Source organism: Aplysia californica, unplaced genomic scaffold, assembly GCF_000002075.1.
Source record: "Aplysia californica isolate F4 #8 unplaced genomic scaffold, AplCal3.0 scaffold00415, whole genome shotgun sequence".
Lineage (NCBI taxonomy): Eukaryota > Metazoa > Mollusca > Gastropoda > Aplysiida > Aplysiidae > Aplysia > Aplysia californica.
The window spans coordinates 531,182-552,345 of record NW_004797685.1 but is presented as its reverse complement, the minus strand read 5'-3'; the positions used below and the strand labels follow the sequence as shown (position 1 = coordinate 552,345).

Here is a 21,164-nt window from a genome sequence, read left to right as displayed (position 1 = left end):
TTCATTATTTTGACGAGTGCCTGATTTCACCAAGCTGCCTCACATATATCATGTACGTAAACAAAATGTTTTTACAGGTAGACGACAGTCAAACAACCACTTACCCTCACTGACTTGTTCTTGTGGTACCAGTTGACCTTCATCCTCACAAGAGAAGACATTCAAACAGGAAGCCCCACCACCCTAAAGTGAACATGTAAACAAAAAAAGAGCAAAACATAAAATAAATCATACAATACTTTAACTGTATTTAAAATGTCAGTACTAAAAAAAAAAAATCAACAAAAAAACGAAAAACGGCTTTCATTTCAACTCATAATCTAGGATGGATAATATTTACAAAACAACTCTTTACATCTTGTAGATTCTAACCCATAAGGATTTACCCTTGAACAACTAGCCCCTACCGAATAATAAAACATTGGTATACTGACCACAGTGTAAACGTTCGACTCCGTCGCAGCAACATCCCAGGACTGGCTGTGGCTGGTTCTCAGCTTGTCCACTTTCACGGCAGACAGGTCAATATCTGGTTTGTTTTGTTGGGGCAAAGAGAAGCACATCGACCACAATTATGGTCATTTAGTGAAGGGAAAAAGTAAGACAGACAGACAGACAAATAGACAAACTGTTTCCGTTTTAGCAAGAGTTTTACGGTACTTGCAGCACAATTAGTGCCATAGATTAGAGGCTTGTTTTGTGTTCGTAAGTGTTTCATGTCATTTGCAAGCAATAAGGTCATATAAGTGCCGAAGATTACAGGCGTTGCAAGAGAGTAAAGAACACAAAAAAGGAGATAGATGTCTGATAAGAAAGAAGGAGCAAATTTCACCAGAGCACCCACCAACCGCCCACTTGTTGAAGTAAAGAGGAGCACATAAACACAAAAACGGCCGTTCGGTGCTGGGAAAAGCAAAACAGACAGAAAAAGACAGAAACAATACAGGGAAAGTAAAGACGTAGGACTTACATAAACAAATTCTTAAATACACATCTGAGTGCTCAAGTCATTTGTGTGACATCGTGGTGAAATCAGGCGCTCGTCAAAATATTGAAACCGAGGAAACAAACATTTTCCCAGCCATTGGGCAATTTTAATCGCTTTTGGGGGAGGGGGGGGGGGGGGGAGCACCATTTTTTTGTTCACTTAAAAAACACATTTCTGCTTTGATTTTATTGAAAAACATTGAGCAGATGGGACACAAACTATTTTTAATTTGCAAATTTCAAGGACACTACAGTCTTGAAAGTCATCAAACTTTGGAAGTCATTTGTTCGCTAAATTTATCTCAAACACCAGGTGACTCCTGCCACCTAAAATAAAATATATCATATTTTTTTTCATCAAAAGAAAGACAAATGAACAGGCTTTCAGATTGTATCAATAACTACATAGATGTCACAATGTGGTGGAATCAGGCTCTCGTCAATTCTTGGGCATATGAGGCCTTTGGTATCTTAAAGGCTGTTCATTTGCCTTAAAGGGGAAAAAAATATCCATCTATGTTGAATAGCAGACGAAATATTTGCGATTGAAGGAGGTCACGGTCACCTGGTTTCAGAGGTAAAATTAGCGAGAAAATGGCCACCAAAGGTTGGTTATTTCCATAGCCTGAGAGTCCTTGGAAACTGAAAATTTACATTTTTTGTGCCTTCAATCAAATGTCTTCAATTGTATCATTTTGACGATCATCTGATTTCACCAGTGTAACCCATAATTTACTATATAAAATGAATTGTTGTCCTGTCTTGTTGTGTGCATGTGTCAGTGCACCTAACCCTTGTAAAATTCCACTGCTATTATAAATGACCAGGACAATTTCTCCCTGTGAGGTGAATAAAGATTGTCATTGTCATTATAGATCTTGGGTTATTTTGGGGACTTTTAAGGCTCTCCGCCTATTTGGCTCGGTCCTGTCGAATATTGGACGTTAAATTCGAAAGTTCCGCTTCTTAAATAACCAAACAGTGTTGAAAGGGGTATTAAACCTATACAGATTCAAACAAAAACACACACAAAATGAACAGTTTTCTAATATGCCCAGATTAACTAACCCCTCAAATCCAGGTAGCTCACTAAGGGGACAAAATTTCATGCCCTGAAAAAATTGCATATTCTCAGACTCAGAGCTGAAACTGAAAAGTATTTAATTTGTAAAATGAAACAGGAACAATTACACTTAATGCTGCCTACTAGTGGTGGGTGAAGAAACTGTTCCTGTGGGCCAATTCCCGCAATAATTACTTGTAAAGAAAAGAATGGATTATTTTTTACGCAAACCAACGGTTGCCGTTAACATTATTTGTTATGACTTTTGGGTATTTTAAACAGAAGTTATTCTCCTTCAATCGCAAATATCTTGCCTTCTATTCAAGATAGAAAGAAAGGTATTTTTTTCTCCAAAAGCAAGGCAAATAAACAAGATTTAAGATGAAACTAAACAAAAAACTCCACATTCCCAAAAATTGACGAGCGCCCGATTCCACAGCGTCGTGACCTAGTGGTTAGGCTCTCGGACTCACAACCGTAAGGTCGTGGGTTCGAATCCCGTCAGGGACCCAACGTTGTGTCCTTGGGAAAGGCACTTTACACGAATTTTCCTCACTTCACCCAGGTGGGAATGGGTATCCGGCTATAGACAGCGAAAGATCTTGTCAGTTTGTTAGTGTTTGAGCGCTTAATCGGCTGCTTGCACTGTATGCTTCCCGGGAAGCTGAGAATGTTTCGAAGTGTTCTATGGTCTGCTGGGGTAATAATATAGTGTAAAGCGCATAGAGCCTGCTGTTGAGCGGGGATATGCGCTATACAAATGCTATCTATTATTATTATTATTATTATGATGTTGTCAATCAAAATTTCGTCTTAAGAACATTTCCTCCCTCAGCGTAAGACTCACTAGACCCTCAAGGACACATACCTCCATCCAGAAGCCTAATGTTCCGGAAGACCAGCAGCAACCCTCCGGACGACAAGCACATCAACCTACAGGAACTTTCTTCTGAAAAACATAAGAACAATCCATTTCTCCTTTAAAACATACACACGAAGCAAACAGAAAATGTTACAGGAGATCATTTTGCCAAAATGAGTCAGGCTAAAGAATGCTGAACTGAATTGGACCTTAGTATGCTCTAAGATTTTGTTTACTTCTTTTTTTTAAATGTGAAGAGGTACATGCCTGTTTGTTTATGTGGGTGAGTGTGCAAGTGTGAGAGCAAATGTGTCACTTTTTTTTTTTTTAAGAGTTACAGAGACAGAGAGGAGAAATTAAAAAAATATTGCTAGTATATGTATAATATAGATCTAATATTACTTGTACATGTCTATCTATTAAGTATTATTTTTCTATAACGATTACAGCAGATTCTCCAGCAGCAAGTGTATTGATTTTTAACTATTTTAGTTTAGTATAGTTTGGTAAAAGTTTTAAAGCACTAGCAACTACATAAGTCGGTTGTTTTCACGTCAGTTCACAGAAAGGCTTGGTTTTCCCTTTGGTTGAAGATAAAAATTCATGGTAAAATTTTTATTTTAAACACAGTCATTTACATTTTTAAAATAGTATTCTACATCTTCGAATAAAGACCACTGGTCTTCATAAAATAAAGAATCCTGATAGGGTAAAACATGGAGAACAAATTCTTCAAGTTAGTACCATTTAAAATATTTCCTTTGGGTCTCTCCAAAGTGCGGACATTCTATTAGTATGTGTCAGAGAGTAAAAGCATTATCCACAGCCCACAAGCAGGGGGGGGTCCCGCCTAGCACCTTATCTAGTCGGGGTCACAGGGCCAGCTCCCTGTCGCCACTCTGTCTGGGCTGACTTGATTTTTGGTACTTTTCAACTTTAAGTTTAGGGTGTATCCCTACATTTATGGTAATTATCATTTAATGCATCCAAAGCACGCATTTCTGCTTTTGAGACTCAAAAAAGAACGGACATTGTAACTTGTCTGGTTATTTCTTTAAAGACGCTGAAGTTGGCAATGCTAAATTAAAACTTTTTTGGGGACAAATGTGAATGAATAAAAATATTCTAAAAACTCCCTCTTTGTCTTTCACAGGTAGAGTGGGCTTGCTGAACCGACATGAATGAGTTTTTGTTGTCTGGTGTACAATCTGCAAGTGTCTGTCTGTTGTTGCTTTCTCTGCCTTTTCAGCCAGGCCATTCAGGTAGGTATTCTCGTACGTCTTGGTGGAATTCTTTACCTCCCGGTTTACTTCGGTGTACTCTTTTATTGTGCACCCAGTTTCTCAGTTCGGGAACGGATGTTGCTGACTTGGGCCTTCAGCTCTCTTCTTCTTTTGACTTTGTCTAGAGAGTCCAGTGAAATCTATTCAATCCTGGTGTTCACTCTGCGTCCTAGAGCGTTCTGGCAAGTTGCATTTACCGCCTCTTTTATCTTGTCCCACTGTTCGTTTACTTCACAGTCATCCAGATCTTGAAGGGCTTGATATCTTTTCTTCAGTTCCAACTTGAATTCATTCTTCTTTGCTGGGTCTTTCAGAAGGCTCACTTCATACTTTATACGACTTCCAGTTGTGACTTGTGCACACCTTCTCAGTTTCAGTTTCATCTTTCCAAGACTCAAATGATGGTCTGAAGCAACGTCTACTCCTCGTAAGACTCAGACGTTCTCCAGTGAGCGTCTAAACTTTCGGGACAGGCAAAAATAGTCAATCTGGTTTTCTGTTGTTTCATCCGGGGAGACCCAAGTGGCCTTAAGAATCCTTTTATGTGGGAAGATTGCTGAATGTACGGAAGTTTTGGAATTTTTCTCCGTTGTCATTTGCCTCTCTTTATCCATGTCTGCCCATGATTTCCTCACAGTGACCATTGTCTGAACCTACCTTTGCATTTAGGTCTCCCATGACAATGTTGATGTCTTTACCGGGAAGTTTGCCGATCACACGCTGCAGACGGTTGTAGAAGTCATCTTTGTTCTCCTCTTCTGCATCATTAGTTGGGGCATACACTTGTATGATGTTCATGTTTATGACCTTCTTCCTATTTTCTCTTTCCTTGATTCCTTGAGTCTTTCTTAGTTCCCAATGAAGCCATGATGATCCTTGGATCATGCGCTTCCCAGTCCCTGAATGTCTTTGGAGCTGTTTTAGATATGATCATCCCTACTCCTTCCCTGCCTGGTCCATCACAGTCATTTCCAGAATAAATGAAAAGCTCCTCCGCCCCTCTTTCATTCACTTCTGTCCATACTAGTTCAAGTGGGTCTCGCTGATTCCCACCAGTGTATTTGGTATCGGTGCATCTCTTGGAGAACTTGTGCAGTTTTTCCAGCCTCATAAAGGATGCTAACGTTCCACGATCCAATCCAAAGAGACTTGGACTTGGATGATGGTGGAGGCTTCTGCCCAGCAGCTTCCTTTTGGCTTTTACTGCTTCGGATCATCATCATCATCATCATCCAGTGCCAAATTTGCAACAGACATCGGCGATCATGGTTCTCCATTCATACCTTTGCTCGGATGCTCTAAAAAAAACTATGTTTCCCTGATCTTTCCCTGTTACCCATTTGTTTAGGCACCCATAGTATGTTGTTCTGGGCCTATCCCTGCCTCGCTTGCCCTCAATTTTGCCAGTGAGAGCTAGATGTTCAAGACCCTTATGTCTATTTAGGTGTTTCAAAAACTGCATTTGTCGTTTCCTGATTGTTTTTAACATTGAGCATCCCACGTGGGCTTCATCAAGCACTACCTCATTTTATTTCTTTTCCTTCCACAATACTCTTAGCAGTCTCCTAAGAAACCACATTTCTGTTGCTTCTATTTTATTTCACTGTCTTTAGTGATTGTCCAGCATTCACAGCCATATAGAAGGGTTGACCAAACATAGCATTTCAGGAATTTCATTTTGGGGTTCATTGTGATGTTTCTATTTTTCAGGATTGGCCTTGCATCATAAACTCTCCATTCGGAGAAGATTTACGACCAACCAAGCAAAGATAATGGTTTTTGCTTGAATGTGTTTCTGTAACAGGTTCTTTTTACGTGAGAGGTTGTTAGCCTGGTGACTCAACCCCTGACCTGGAGGGAGGATGACTCTCTTTCGTCATTTAGTCGCCTCGTACGACACGCTAGCACCACGTCAGTCCTATTCTTCTCAAAGCCCGGACTACGCGGTAGAACGTACCTACCCATCTCAGAGGAGAGGTGTAAAGACAAACAATCCGGCCCCCAACTTACCCTCACAGACTTGAAAGATGACTTTCACAAACGTGACGTCAGCAAACCTCTCATTCTCTGGAACAAAGTTCTGAGGAATCAACAAAAATGAAACATGGATAAAAGTGACATGTACCTAAAAAAAACCTACAATATTGTACACAAACCCCCTTACTCCCCACCTTCCCCCCATTCTGTGCAATTACCATAAACGGACTAAAAAGAGGTCAGCCAAGAGAGTTACCATTAAAGTCCTGCCAGAAGAGAAGACAAAATAATATTACTCACAAGTTTATTAAAACATGAGGCAAGGTACAGCGTTCTCTTTTATTCCCCATCAGTCCATGTTCAATGTCAGATAAACTGCCTGTTATTATTCTTATGTTATGATTATGTTATGATTATCAGAGCAGATAGAACATTCGGTTTCTGACCTCATGGTCTTAGTAACTCAAAACAGCCAAAAATGTTAGAATATTGTAATTCTAAGGTAGAGACTAATCTAAGCAGTCGGATTTTCACTTACGCAGTGGTTTTTTTCCTTGAAAAGGATTCCAGTCTCGGAAGTCTGGAGGACTCCGACAGTGACCGATCCTCGGCTCTCAGCCACGGCTATAAGCCCACCCGGGGCTAAGGCCACGTCATCGATTCTGCTCTCTAGAATAAAACAAAACACAGTGACATCACACGAGTCAATGCTGTAGGTAAAAAAAGTAGGCGTATGATTTTAACACCTTTATCAACATTATGAGGTTATATTGATTATTTAAGAGGCAAGACCAGGGTTGGTGATTTTTTTTATTTTTGTGATAAAAATTTTAAAAATCGATTTTTTAAATTTAAATCAAGATTTTTTTAAAATTTAAATCGGATTCTTTTGATTTTTTTTTAAATGTCGACACAGTTTGGGATTTTTGGTTGCTAAAAGTATGTTCTTTTAGTGCAAAATGCATTGTCTTTATTATAACTAATGATTAATTGAAGCAACCGCAAAAGAAAGCCTTAATCTGCTATATATATATATATTATAATAATAATAATAATAGATAGCATTTGTACAGCGCATATCCCCGCTCAACAGCAGGCTCTATGCGCTTTACACTATATTATTACCCCAGCAGATCATAGAAAACTCCGAAACATTCTCAGCTTCCCGGGAAGCATACAGTGCAAGCAGCCGATTAAGCGCTCAAATACTACCAAACTGACAAGATCTTTCGCTGTCTATAGCCGGGTACCCATTCCCACCTGGGTGAAGTGAGGAAAATTCGGGTAAAGTGCCTTTCCCAAGGACACAACGTCGGGTCCCTGACGGGATTCGAACCCACGACCTTACGGTTGCGAGTCCGAGAGCCTAACCACTAGGCCACCGACGCCACCTACTGATATATATATCAGTGAATTATGACTACAGACAAAAAATGAAGAAAATGTCAGTCTAAAAGGAAGGGGGGGGGGGGTTAATTATGCATAGATAAACTTGCATTTTATTACAGTGTGTGTGTGTGTGTGCGCTCGTGTTTGTCTAAAAAGAAAAAGAAAATGTTAATTTCAATAATGAAAAAAAAAGTAAATTGAATACTGTATTATTTTACAGTGACAGGGGGAAAGCAGACTTTTAAGCATGATTATATTAGTCTACTAAACCTTATATCTGTTTTATAAAACCAAGGAAAGGAATTCTGAATGTTTAAAGATGTAAAAACAGAATACATTTTTAAAAAGTGATTGAAATCACTGAGTTTTATTTTTAAAATTAAGTTGATTTAAATATTTTAAAAATCAACTGATTTAAATCAACCCAGCTCTGATTTCAATTATGGAAAAAAAAAAGTAAATTGAATACTGTATTATTTTACAGTGAAAGGAGGGAAAGCAGACTTTTAAACATGATTATATTAGTCTACTTAACCTTATATCTGTTTTATGAAACCAAGAAAAGGAATTCTGAATGTTGAAATATGTAAAAAACTGAATAAAAATACTTTTTTTTAAAAGTGATTTAAATCACTGATTTTTATTTTAAAAATCAAGTTGATTTAAATTTTAAAAATCAACTGATTTAAATCAACCCAACCCTGGGCAAGACCTCCAAATTTAACATTCGTCTCCGACAGTACTGAGCCGAATGGGTTGAGATCCTTTTTTAGTTTAGTTTTAGTAAGAGTTTTATGGCACTTGCAACACAATAAGGTCATATAAGTGCCGAAGATTAGAAGTGTTACATGATAGTAACAAATACAAAAATGGAGGAGAGATAAGGATGATAGACGTTTGATAAGAAAGAAGGAGCAAACCACACCAGAGCACCCACCAACCACCCACTGAGATCCTTGAAAACTCCACAAAACAACCCAAGTTTAAGAATGCCCAGTCTGTGATTCCAACCAGGGCCATCCGTTCCATAGCGCAGCATGATATATATACCAACTGAGCTAACAAGCGCCCATCATTGATGTGTTAAAGTACAGGGAGTAGGAGTACAACAGTAACTCCATGATGCACAGTGTGTGAACATTACAACTTGTAGGTGGTTGATTGCTGACTCCTGGTTCATACAGTTGTTGCTCAGCCGGCCGTCAAACATACATGCCATACCAAAAAAAACAAAAAAACAACCAAACAAACAACAACAAAAATGGTAACTGCGTGACGTAATGGGAGTCGAGTTCCGAAGTACCCTCCAACCATCTGTAACATGGAGGGGGAAGAAAACACGAGCATACGAACTATGAGCATTCTCTCATTAATGAACATGTCAATTAAGCTTACTGTATATATTATATTCACCTACCACACAACTTCAAGTATAATACAGGGATATACTTTGACTCTAAAATCAGCCCATTTTCGTTGGTCAAGCACACAATACACAGTGAATATCTGACATGCCTGAAATCAAGCACTACTCCAACATCAGTGTCTCACCTATAACACCCACTGGTTAATACATTAAGTTTTGAAACTGATTTAATTAATCAGTGAGGTAATCACTCAACGGAAAACCTATATCATTTCCCCCTCTTTAGGCCCGATCATGGCTATATATGTCACGCATTTCATTAGGGATATAATTTTTATGGCAAAAAAAATTGGTCATATTCTAGGCGAGTATAATAATACAAGCTGGGCCCCCTTTCGATGAAAGGAAAGATCGGTGCTTTAATATCAACTAAAAGTAATTGGCCTACTATATTTACACTCTATTGGAATGGAGCAATAAGTCTTGAGAGACACAAACAATTAGAAGGTCTAGATCTATACTCTCAAAACAAAATGCGCCTCACGAAATATCACTTTCGGGTTTTCTAAAAATACAGAGACAGAAGCGTCGGCCTACAAAAGCGATCGGCGAAATAAAGAAATGTAGCTTTTTGCAGCAAAACTGTCTCAACATTGAAAAAACGAAGGGCGTCATGATCTGGAGAATATTTTAAAGAATCTTTAGGCGAAAACGGTATGTCGATCGATGCAGCCATTAAAAAGCCTTTTGAATAGCAAAATTTGGCCACCACAAATAGATAAGATGTGTCACGATGTAATGGAATCAGGCGCTTGTCAGTTTTTGTGCATGTGGAGTTATTGGTATCATTTGAAAGCCAATTTATTTGCCTTGCTTTCAATTAAATAGATATCCAACTATCTTGAATAGAACTCGAGATATTTCCGATTGAAGGAAGTGAGGTCGTTTGGTTTCAGTGGTGAAATAAGCGAGAAAATGGTTGCCAAAGTTCGGTTACTCCAATAGCTAAAGAGTCCTTGAAAACAGAAAAATGACATATTTTGTGCCTTTAATCAATGTTTTTCCAGCAAAATTCACATGGAAATGGGTTTTTATATGGACATGAAAAGAGGTAGAGCCAAAAACAAAATTTCAAGAAAAATGTCGAAACTGGCGGAAAAATGCTCGTTTCTCTGATTTCATATTTTGACGAGCGCCTGATTTCACCACACCGTCTCACACCATATTCATGAAGTTAAATTGTGAAGTAAAATCAGCAAAATAATTAAGAATGGCTAATACATGAGTCCATTTTTAAAAAGTAAGAACTTGACATTCCAAAAAGTGTGTCACTGAAAGTTACAGCAAAGTTCATTTTTCAGTTCTGTTATCATAGCTTGATAAAATCTCCTCGGTACCAAGTCATCGTCCAAATTGATGCTAGGTATTTATTATAGGCTCTAAATCAATCAGTCAATGAAAGCTGTAAGTCCATAAAAACACCCCCAAAATTGCAAACAATCTAGCCTTTCCAGAACGAAACAACACAGAGTTAAACTGACAGAAGTGAAGGCAGATATGGCTACAATAGTCAACACCGACATAGAAGCTACAAGAAAAGTGGAGGGTGTTAAACAAAGTGACGTCCCCAGTTATACACATACGGAAATGTTTGATGCAAGTGTGCTGCCCCTGAAACAGAGTCAGCTGTTGGTCCACCGACCATACAAATGTACTGCCATCTGTTGCAGATGCCGTTCTGGGTCTCTCTGCACTCTGAAATGAAGTAAACATGGCAGTGAGTATCTACATACAGCCTTGTCCATATGTCGCTACCTTGGAATTACAATGTTCTGTCTGCTCAGTAGCCAACCAGGTTGACTGACTTGACGTAAAAAATTTTGAGTTGAACAACATGTCAAGCTTTTTCGAATGCCATTCCTTGAATATCTTGATAATGACTCTGAATAATCTTACGATTTTGATAGCGGGGATAGAAGTAGAATATTTGGTTTCTGACCTAATGGTCCTAGTAACTTTCGTCTTTTATAACAGCTAAAAATGTCAGATAGAACTTTGTAATTCCTAAAGCAGCGATGTATCAATCCCTCTTTGTACTGTACCAAACCTATTTCAAAAAATGGATAGAGAAAAATTTTTCAAAAGCACAATTTTATTACATTGTGCTTGCTTATAATTCATGTTCACACATATATATACGGTGGTTCTTGTTTAACAAAACCTATTTAAGACAGAATCTCTTTTACCATGAAAGGATTTCAAATCCCTGTATATTTTCCCTCTTTGTGCATTGCAACTTACTTCCCTATAAAAAATCTGCTTAACGAGAAGATTTTAATATTCTCTTGTCCAGTAAAATTTTGGTCATCAGGGTTTTGCTACAATTACTTTTTATGGCAAAGACTAACAAAGTTATTTATCATGACATATCTAATTCTAATATGTGAAATCAAGCGCTCGTCAATTTTTGGGCATGTGAAGTTATTGGTATCATCTGAAAGCTTTTTCATTTGTTTTACTTTCAATGAAACAAATACCCATCAATCCTGAGAATAGACGTCACCTCCTGATTTCAGTAGTGTAATTAGCGAGAAAGTGGACACCAATGTTTGGAACCTCAATAGCTTTGCAGAGTCCTTGAAAACTGAAAAATGACATATTTTGAGCCTTTAATCAACGGTTTTGTTCAGTAAAAGTCACATGGAAATAGGTTTTTATATGGACATAAAAAGGGGAAGAGCCAAGAAACAAAATTTCGAGAAGAACTGCCAAACTGGCAGAAAAATTCCTGTTTCTCCAATTTCATAATTTTGACGAGTGCCTGATTTCACCCTGATGCCTCACATATATATGTTAATAATCTACATGAACCTAAGAAAGTTTACATCAATAAACAACTGGCCAATGGCTTCACAGCCACATGTTGTGTCCGCGCCTGTGAGCTGCCACACTTTGCCCTCCATTGTTTTCATTTCTGGAGAAAAAAAAAGTAATAAATAAATAAAAGAAATTATACATTATATGAATTTAAAACATAAAATAAACCTTTACGAAAAACTTAACACCAGCCCTGCATTTTCAGTTGCCCCACCCCCCAGCAACAAGGTTTGACCTTTCAAGATATGTGCCCCACACAAAAAACAGGTGCAAATTACTGGCTACGAAAAAAATCCAGAACTTTTCGGCAACCACAAAAACTCAAAATTCACTAATCATATTGTCTAAAATCTTATACATGATGTATTGGTCTAATGTGATTTCTAAATATTTCCACGAATCCCAATGCCACATACAACCAAAAAATCAGTACCTTCTGTGTCGTGATTCGAATTGAGATCATTCTTTTAGTTTAAAGCCTGTGCACATTAAATCCATTGCTCATTTTACATGATACAGTTACAATTCTGATTACCTTTGATTTTGAATTGGAACAATTTCTACCCTCCTGGCCATCTAAACTGATCACAGACAAAGGTGTAACTGTATACGTTCCAGTGCATGGGAATAGCAAGTAGTCCAGTTGTATCCTTATAATGCGGTTCTTACTTTTATGTGGTTGAACTGGTTTTGCTTTTAAAAAAGGGGGGACTGGGTGGGACTTAAGGTGAAAAATGGGTCAAAATATCAGTTATGGGGTTTTTGCACAATTGAATACCTGAATGGGTTTAGAGATATATATATATATATATATATATATATATATATATCAAATCCGGTATATCATTTTGCTGAGAAAAGCATGCAGTACGGGAACATTTTGTTTCATATAGGCACTAACGGGTCATTTTTTACTTTTAAGGTCATTTTCTCTGAACTGTGCTTTTCACGGACAGCATGGCATGAACATCCTAAAATGTTGCTTACATACATAGCTCTAAACACTTGAAATTTGAAAAACTGATAGCTTTTATCCATTTTTCTAGGTAACGAGCTAGTTATTTTTGTCATTGTTGGTATATATGACAGGGGGCATGAGCAAACTACTTGAAACATACCAAGATCCAGAAAAGTAATTGTTCAGAACCAGAAGTAATCATCCGTGGAGCCAAAACCCACACTCCATGGTTATTCTTGGGGCCAAAACCGGATTGCCTTAAAAATCCTCCACCTACAATCTTGCAATCCTACCCCTAGATTCCAAGAAGCCAATCCGGAAGGACTTCCGTAACGAGCAGCCACCCAAATAAACACAATAGGCTAAATATACCGAAGACGCCTAACCCTGACCCAACCCCCATCCTTACCATTACCCCTAACCTCACCCTACCCTTACCCCTACCCCAAACCCTCTATTATTCTACAGTTTCATTGTAGTGGCTTGTTACGGAATGGGAGTGACTATTCCGACACGAACACGATCCGACGGAGCTTCAGCCCTGGCCCCCCTAGGGTCATTTCTGATAGAGATTGGTTTTCAGCACCGTCCAACGCCATTTGCGCATTTCCCAGTCACAGCATCAATTTACTTTTAACTTAGACGCATCGGTCAAAAAAAAAAGAGAAGCACATCATTCCCAAAAAGAAAAAGACCCACAACAATGTACGGCAATGTACGGTACCCGTCCACATTCATGCTATTAGAGTTTTAAGTCTAAGAACGTGTTGAATATACGGGAGCTTAAATTGACACATGTCCCATTAATAGTCTTTGTCCCGCTAATCCTATCCCTGACCCTATCCAAAATTAAAATCCTCCCATGATGAAGAAATTGAAATAAAGTTACTAGATAGATCTAGATCAACTAGATCTAGATCCAGTGAACTGGAACACCAGTCATTTCGTCACACCGGTGCAGTCAAGAGAGAGATCCCAGTCATCTCGTCATACCCAAAATCCACAAGGTAGAATGAAATTGGTCATTTCGTCACACACTTGCAAACATCAAACGTGTATTGTCCTGGCAATCGCAATCACGATTTATGGGGGAGGGTTGAGTGGTGTGTGGTAGGCCGGGGTGGATTGCAAGACATCATGCAGACATGCCTACCTAATCAGCCACACTACTCATAACTGGGTGAGTTCTGTTGAGTTGTTTTTATTGGTGAAAGAGGTGGGGGCAGTTGGGGGGGGGGGAGGGTAGTTGTATGCCATGATTGGCTTAGAATTAGATTTTTAAATAAAAAACAAGAGGCCACGGCCCAACAATTGCGTGCTTGAATTGGTGATTTAAAATATAAAGACTGCTGAGGCGGATTCTCTTAAACTCTGGCCTAAACAATTTTGGAGAAATAAGCAAAGCCATTTCGTCACCCATGGGGCTGGGGAGTGACGAGATGACCGGTTCCCATATTTCGGAAAGGGCTTAGGCCTGCTTCCGTAACGAGCGACTACCCCAACTAACAAATAAAGAAAAGACACACCTATCACCTAGAATCTAGTGCATCTAGATCTAACCCTGGTAATTGTTTACTTTCTCGCGTAAATTTTATTTAGGGGAGGACTTCCATAACGAGCGACCACTCTGAACTCTATGAATATTATATATATAGGCCAAAGGTACTCAATGGCCATCAAAATCAGTACAGAAGGCCTAAATTTAAGCCAGTAGACCTCAGGGATGCCACTCAACTTTTTCTTAAAGCTGAAAATCCACGCGCCACGGTCTGACTAACATGAATATATATATATATCAATTTGAAACGCAAAGGGTGTACATAGAGATGACAAACAAACATTTATTAATGGGTGTATATAGACAGAAAGAAATGACAAACAAACAAAAACAACGGAGTGTCTACGTACACGGTAACCGGGCACCTAGCCTCAGTGTCTACGTACACGGTAACCGGCAACTGGTCACGTAGTAGTGAGTCTCAGTGTCAGGTACACGGTAACCGGGTATGTAGCCTCAATATCTACGTATACGGTAACCAGCAACCAGGCATGTAGTCTCAGTGTCACGTACACGGTAACCGGGCAGTTCAGAACTCCCAAGTTCAGTTTTTGTCATCCGGTGTTGCCTTCATCCCCACATACCGCTCCCCCGACTGTACCTTAATTTAAGCCTTTAAAAAAAAATCAATAAATCCCTACCATTCCGCAGCCCTTTACTTCGCAGCGCAGAGACTTGGAGTGAACTTTGGTGACCCCAACGGGTACTCACAATATGATGCACAAGCACAGGCTCACTGACTGGTCACGAGTGACAATGGCGAGCCCGACAAGACGCATTCTTTTTTTTCAGAGAGTGACAACACAGGACAAATATTGATTTAATTTCATTCAAGTTACCGTGTACGTAGACACTGAGACTAGGTGCCCGGTTACCGTGTACGTAGATACTAAGAGTAGATCTAGGTGAGACTAGGTGCTCGGTTAATGTGTAGATCTACGTAGGTACTGAGACTGACTAATTGCCCGATTACTGTGTACGTAGTAGACACTCCGCAAAAATAATGGGAGTACATAGAGAGAAATGACAAACATCTCTGGACTTTAGATCAAGATCAGAATCATCAAACAATCAACGCAGTGGCCAGGTACGTTCACGGGGCAGTGACGCCTTAATAATCCACCATTGGCCGCATTGGCATTGGCATATACAGAGACTGAAAGTTGAAAGCAAAACGCTAATGGTTGCTCAAAGTGAATAAGCAATGAGGAAACGGAACGGAACTGCTCCTCCCGAGGAAACAGCACAGGAATACTCACGTGAAAAATATTATATCTAGAATCTAGATTCTATTATAATTATAATAACGGAGTGTCTACGTACACGGTAACCGGGCACGCAGCCTCAGGGTCTACGTACACGGTAACCGGGCACGTAGCCTCAGTGTCTACGTACACGGTAACCGGGCACGTACACTGGCCTCAATGTCACACACACGGTAACCGGGCGCATAGCCTCAATATCTACGTACACGGTAACCGGCAGCCTCTCATTATAATTTTATATCTCTATCAGCGAACACGGTAACCGGGTATTTAGGGTCAACCGCTCTATAGTCCAGCATGATACCCACTGAATTTCATAACTGAGCGTCCAGACTAGGGTCAACCGCTCTATAGTCCAGCATGATACCCACTAAATTTCATAACAGAGCGTCCAGTAAGCCTTTACTTATGCTTTCGTAACCACCCAGAAATTTGTCATTACTGATAACGCAACAATTATTGTAACATGCAGGTTCGGCATTACAAACGTGGTGTCGGCATGAAAATAAATCAATATTTGTCACTGTGTCGTCACTTAGTTATGGGGGCAACATAAAGAAAAGAAAGTAATAGAAGCGTCTTGTCGGGCTCGCCATTGTGACCGGTCAATGAACCTGCGTGCGTTCTGAGCGCTTCGAAGTACAGGATTCAGGAATGGGGGGAGATTATTGATTTTTTTAAAGACGCACTCGGGGGTCGGGGATAGGGGGAGGGCTTGACGCAGCACCAGAGGACAAAAAAACTGAAACTGGAAGAAAATATGTTTAATGTTTAGAATTTTGATTACTACACTACAGCTCTCTGCTAAGTAAAGTGTGCGTTGGTGCAGGCCTTGTGAAAACCGCCTAAGTGTTCGCGTTTCATTGAATTGGTGACAGTAAATTAGATCTTTTAGCTTTCTGTACAAGATTCGCAGATTTTCAGTATCACTGCATCTTGTCCTCCCACAGTTCTTACACCTCTCACACTGAATAGGTCTACTTGGACTATTCTACTGTACTTCGAGTTTGAGCATTAATTTTTGTCTTTGACGTTTATTATATATAGGCCTATATATATATATATATATATATATATATGATATGAATCATGACAGTCGATATTCTGGTTCTAGGCTCAAAACAAGATTCATTTTTATACATGTACATGTATAACAGGCGAATATGATAAAGGAAACATTTTAATAAGTCGTACTGTAAGTTTCCAGGCGCCACCACTTTCTGTATGTATTCAAGATTGTAAATGTTTTGTACGTGACTCTTGCAAGCTTGAAATTATCTCCCAAACCCTCAAATTGGTGTGAAATAACCTTGCTTTGATAAATTGATGGTTTTCATTTCTACATTCTAGGGTTCAACAGTATTATAATAATGGGGGTTTCGCTAAAAAAAAAATGGGCTTCAGTGGCGATCACCCGGAAAGTTCCTCCTTTTTTAGAATTCTGAGTTGAGACCCATGTGACTTACATAAAGATAAAATTGGTTTTCAAAATGCTGTGACAATCTTTATTTTTGATGGCTCATGATTATTAAAATCTTGGATTGTTTGCCACCTTGTTTTGTACTATGTCACACCATTTGGAGCAGAAAAGCAAGCATTAGACCAAATACTATAGCCTTTGGGTGTTGACCATAGCTCTATACCCCCTAAAGATGTAGGCTTTTCCATGTTTGATTTTGACTGTCTTCTCTCTTCCATTAGTTTTAATATTATGTCCAGGGTCATTCTTTTTTTATTTACTCTCTTAGCTTTCATATTTATCCAATGTGTATGTTGTGTGATTTGTGTGTGTTTAGTAGAGACCAAGAGAATCGTTGTGAGGCTATGGGGAGATTTTTATTTATTTATATATATAATGTAACTACATGTTACAAAGTCATAGTCAAGTCTACTTCTGACAAACTCAACCAATAAAAGCTTTCCTCATATAGTTTTATCCAATGCGTATGTTGTGTGATTTGTGGTGTGTAACATGCTATGTATTAAATATATAATATAGAGAGGCTATTCACAAGTGTATCATGATGTCTCTCTCTCTCTCTCTCTGTTTTTATGTATTTTTGTTTGTGATTGTAAGTGTGGTGTGTGTAAAGGTAGTATTAGTGGGTGGTTGTGGGTGCTCGGGTGAGGTCTGCTCCTTCTCTCCTATTCAACATCTATCATCCTTATCTTTCTCTTCCTTCTTTTTGTGTTTGTTACTCTCTTGTAACACTAACACCTCTAATCTTCGGCACTTATATGAACTTATATTGTGTTGCAACTTGTGCTAACTCTTACGAAAACAAAAGAGTTTTAAGTATGAACAGGGCGCTTTGGCGGCAAGCGAAGGTGTATGCATGGTACTGAAGCTTGATCTACTATCGCTTTCGTTACCACCCAGAAATTTGCCGGTAGCAGTCTGATTAACGCAACATTTGTGACATACAGGTTGTGTATTACAAACGCTGTGTCGCTATGAAAATAAATCATTGTCCTGTGCTTTCACTTGTGGAAAAAAAAGAAAGTTATCAAGCGTTTTTGTGAGTACCAATGATCGTTGGGGTCACCAAAGTTCATTCAAAGTGTGCGCCGTGCGAAGTATAGGGCTCCGGAATGGGGGGATTATTGATTTTTTTTAAAGGTCGGGGGGAGGGGTGGGGTTGAAGGCAACACCGGATGACAAAAAGTGAATTTGGAAGCAAATTTTAGTATTTAGAATTTTGATTATTACTAGAGCTTCCTGCTACGGAAAAGCGTGCATTGGTGCAAGCCCTGTACGGAATTGGGATCCGTCATAAACATACCTAGTAAGCCATGTTCTTTAACTAAAAGGTCCGTGTTTCATTGGATGGGCGATAGTACGTTTGTTTCATTGTACTTTGTTTTAAGAGAATGACCTCATCAAGTGCATACTTTTCTATTCTCTCTCTCTCTCTCTCTCTTCCTCTCTCTCTCTCTCTCTGTTCTCTCTCTCTCGTAATAGTATTACATGTTTTGTAAACATCTATATTTTAGTTTTCTGTTCCAGATTCGCAGATCTTCAGTGTCACTGCATTTTGCTCTCCCTTAGAAAATATGACAGGGGGTAGATTAGGATCATTTTTGGGATTGCATTCCGCTCACAATACACAAAAAGCTGAGTGAAAAGGGGAAAAGGTCAAGCCAGTCAAGGTCATGAAGGGACCGAAGCAGTTACCGTGCACCTAGTCCTAGGCTCTAGCTAAATACCTGGTTACCGTGTTCGTAGAGAATGAGAGGCGCCCGGTTGCCGATTACTGTGTATGTAGATATTGAGGCTACGCGCCCGGTTACCGTGTGTGTGACATAGCATTGAGACTACCGCCCGGTTGCCGGTTACCGTGTACGTAGACACTGAGGCCAGCGTACGTGCCCGGTTACCGTGTACGTAGACCCTGAGGCTATGTGCCCGTTTACCGTGTACGTAGACACTCCGTTATATAATAATGTTCTCAATCTTCCCAATCTTGACCGAATGTCTTCTTCGTCTCAAATTAGTCAAATCTAGATCTAGATCTAGATCACGATCTATCTAGATCTAGACTATTTGGCTCTGAATTCAATCCATACTTGCCGCCATATTTTAATCGGAAAGTGGCTATTCTCACCCGCCCGGAAGTTCTCGCAAGATCAACTCCTCCCCTCTTCTGTCTCTCTTTGTCTCTTTCTGAATACTGTCTATTGGTGTGGACGATCAAATTGACCAAAACAAAGTTAAAAATGATGTTAAAAAACAAAAGTAAATTAATTTGGTTGTCTACAAAGATGCTACGGCTATTTAACTTTTCGAATCGAGCCGAACTACGCGGGTCGCCACTTTGTTTTGCCAGGAAATTCTCGCGCTACTCCTCTCTCTCTTTCTCTCTCTCTCTCCACGGCCCACAGACAAAATTGGGCATACGCTTTTAGTAGGCTACAGTTGTAATGGAACGTTTGTTCACGGCACAGAATCCTACAATTTTTGTTATCACAGTGTAGAATTCTGTGGTTTAGGGTGAACGCAAAATTTGGTGAATGCGCACCGGGTGAGAATAGCCACAAGACTCGCCTGCACTATTCTCTCTCCGGGTGAGAATAGAGGTGGCCTTTTAATTGAGGGAGAGGAGGAGTGAGGAGAGGAGAAAAATAGTGAAACGATAGAGGTAGGCCGGCTAGCCTAGGCTAGGCCTCTAGATTAGACTAGATCTAGATCTAGAATCTTATGGTCGCTCAAACTCAAACTCAAGGAGTCAAAGTCGAAGTGAATGAAGAAACGAAACGGAACTGCTCCTCCCGTGGAAACAGCACAGGAATAGGTGCTTTTTCGGTAGTTCCCACCCCCCTTATTTGAGCCTTGAGCATGACCTACTTCTAGTTCTAGATTCTAGATCTAGATCTATACGTTTGATTCGCGGTGAGCTAAGATATCAAACCTAACAACAGCAAAACATTAAATTGTGGTAAAATTCAGGGGGGCATGCCCCCCTGAAACCCCCCTTCCTATTTGTGTTGGTTAGGGGGGCAAGCCCCCCTGAAACCCCCCTACTCTTGGGGCCAAAACCCGTGAATAACAATTGCGGGGTGGGAACTACCGAAAAGGCGCCCAGGAATACTCACGTGAAAAATATATTTAGATCTAGAATCGAGATCTAGATCGAGATTCTTTTATAGGCTAATGTTCTCAATCTTGAACGAATGTCTTCTTCGTCTCTAGACTATTTGGCTCTGAATTCAATCCATACTTGCCGCCATATTTTAACTGATTGAGAGGAGGAGAGGAGAAAAATATAAATAATAACATTACGAAAAATCTTCGCAGTGTCATCATTTCGTACTTTTATTTAAGATCGTCTCAGCAAGGTCTCGTTTCGTTGTCAATGTCAATTATTATTGTAAACACAGCTGATTCAAAATGAAGAAGTCTATACAATTATGTGGAAGCGTAAGAAGAATAGATCTAGATCTAGATATAGATATAGATCTAGATCTAGATCTACTTGCAAAAAGGGTGCAGCTATAGATCTAAATAATAACATTACGAAAAATCTTCGCATTATCATCATTTCGTACTTTTATTTAAGATCGTCTCAGCAAGGTCTCGTTTCGTTGTCAATGTCAATTATTATTGTAAACACAGCTGATTCAAAATGAAGAAGTCTATACAATTATGTGGAAGCGTAAGAAGAATAGATCTAGATCTAGATATAGATATAGATCTAGATCTAGATCTACTTGCAAAAAGGGTGCAGCTATAGATCTAAATAATAACATTACGAAAAATCTTCGCATTATCATCATTTCGTACTTTTATTTAAGATCGTCTTATCTAGATCTAGATCTACTTGCGAAAAGGGTGCAGCTATCTGAAAGCATGAGTCAAGAGATACAGTTCGTAATGCTGACAACTGATGTAAATTATATAAATGAAGTGAGTGGATGGGAATTTATTTTTTTTTGTTATTCCCACCCGGGTCGGGTCATTTCTCATCTTTCCTATCTGTTCCCGCCGTTTCATGAAAAAAATTGTTATGAAATTGGGCAAACTGAGCTCAAAAATGTGAAATTATGCGATTCTGTTAATTTTTAAAGAAGAGTGAGGAAAA

The 21,164-nt window shown here is 39.3% G+C and overlaps 1 protein-coding gene across 2 annotated transcripts in view; it reads right to left on the bottom strand.

The window, feature by feature from the left end:
• The window catches only part of LOC118477180, a 29,398-nt gene extending 8,603 nt beyond the window's left edge, over positions 1-20,795 (bottom strand). Inside the window, exons 1-8 of one of the 2 annotated variants that reach the window (XM_035971306.1) lie at positions 20,179-20,795; positions 11,813-11,901; positions 10,571-10,682; positions 6,711-6,841; positions 6,206-6,275; positions 2,919-2,999; positions 435-529; positions 105-183 (exon numbers count right to left, since the gene is read on the bottom strand). In XM_035971306.1, coding sequence (XP_035827199.1) covers positions 105-183; positions 435-529; positions 2,919-2,999; positions 6,206-6,275; positions 6,711-6,841; positions 10,571-10,682; positions 11,813-11,899 — 655 coding nt within the window. In that variant the 5' untranslated portion in view covers positions 11,900-11,901; positions 20,179-20,795. Of the gene's footprint in view, positions 1-104; positions 184-434; positions 530-2,918; positions 3,000-6,205; positions 6,276-6,710; positions 6,842-10,570; positions 10,683-11,812; positions 12,600-20,178 lie in introns of those variants that run through there. The other variant, XM_035971307.1, reaches the window with a different exon arrangement.
• Positions 20,796-21,164: the final 369 nt, after the last annotated feature.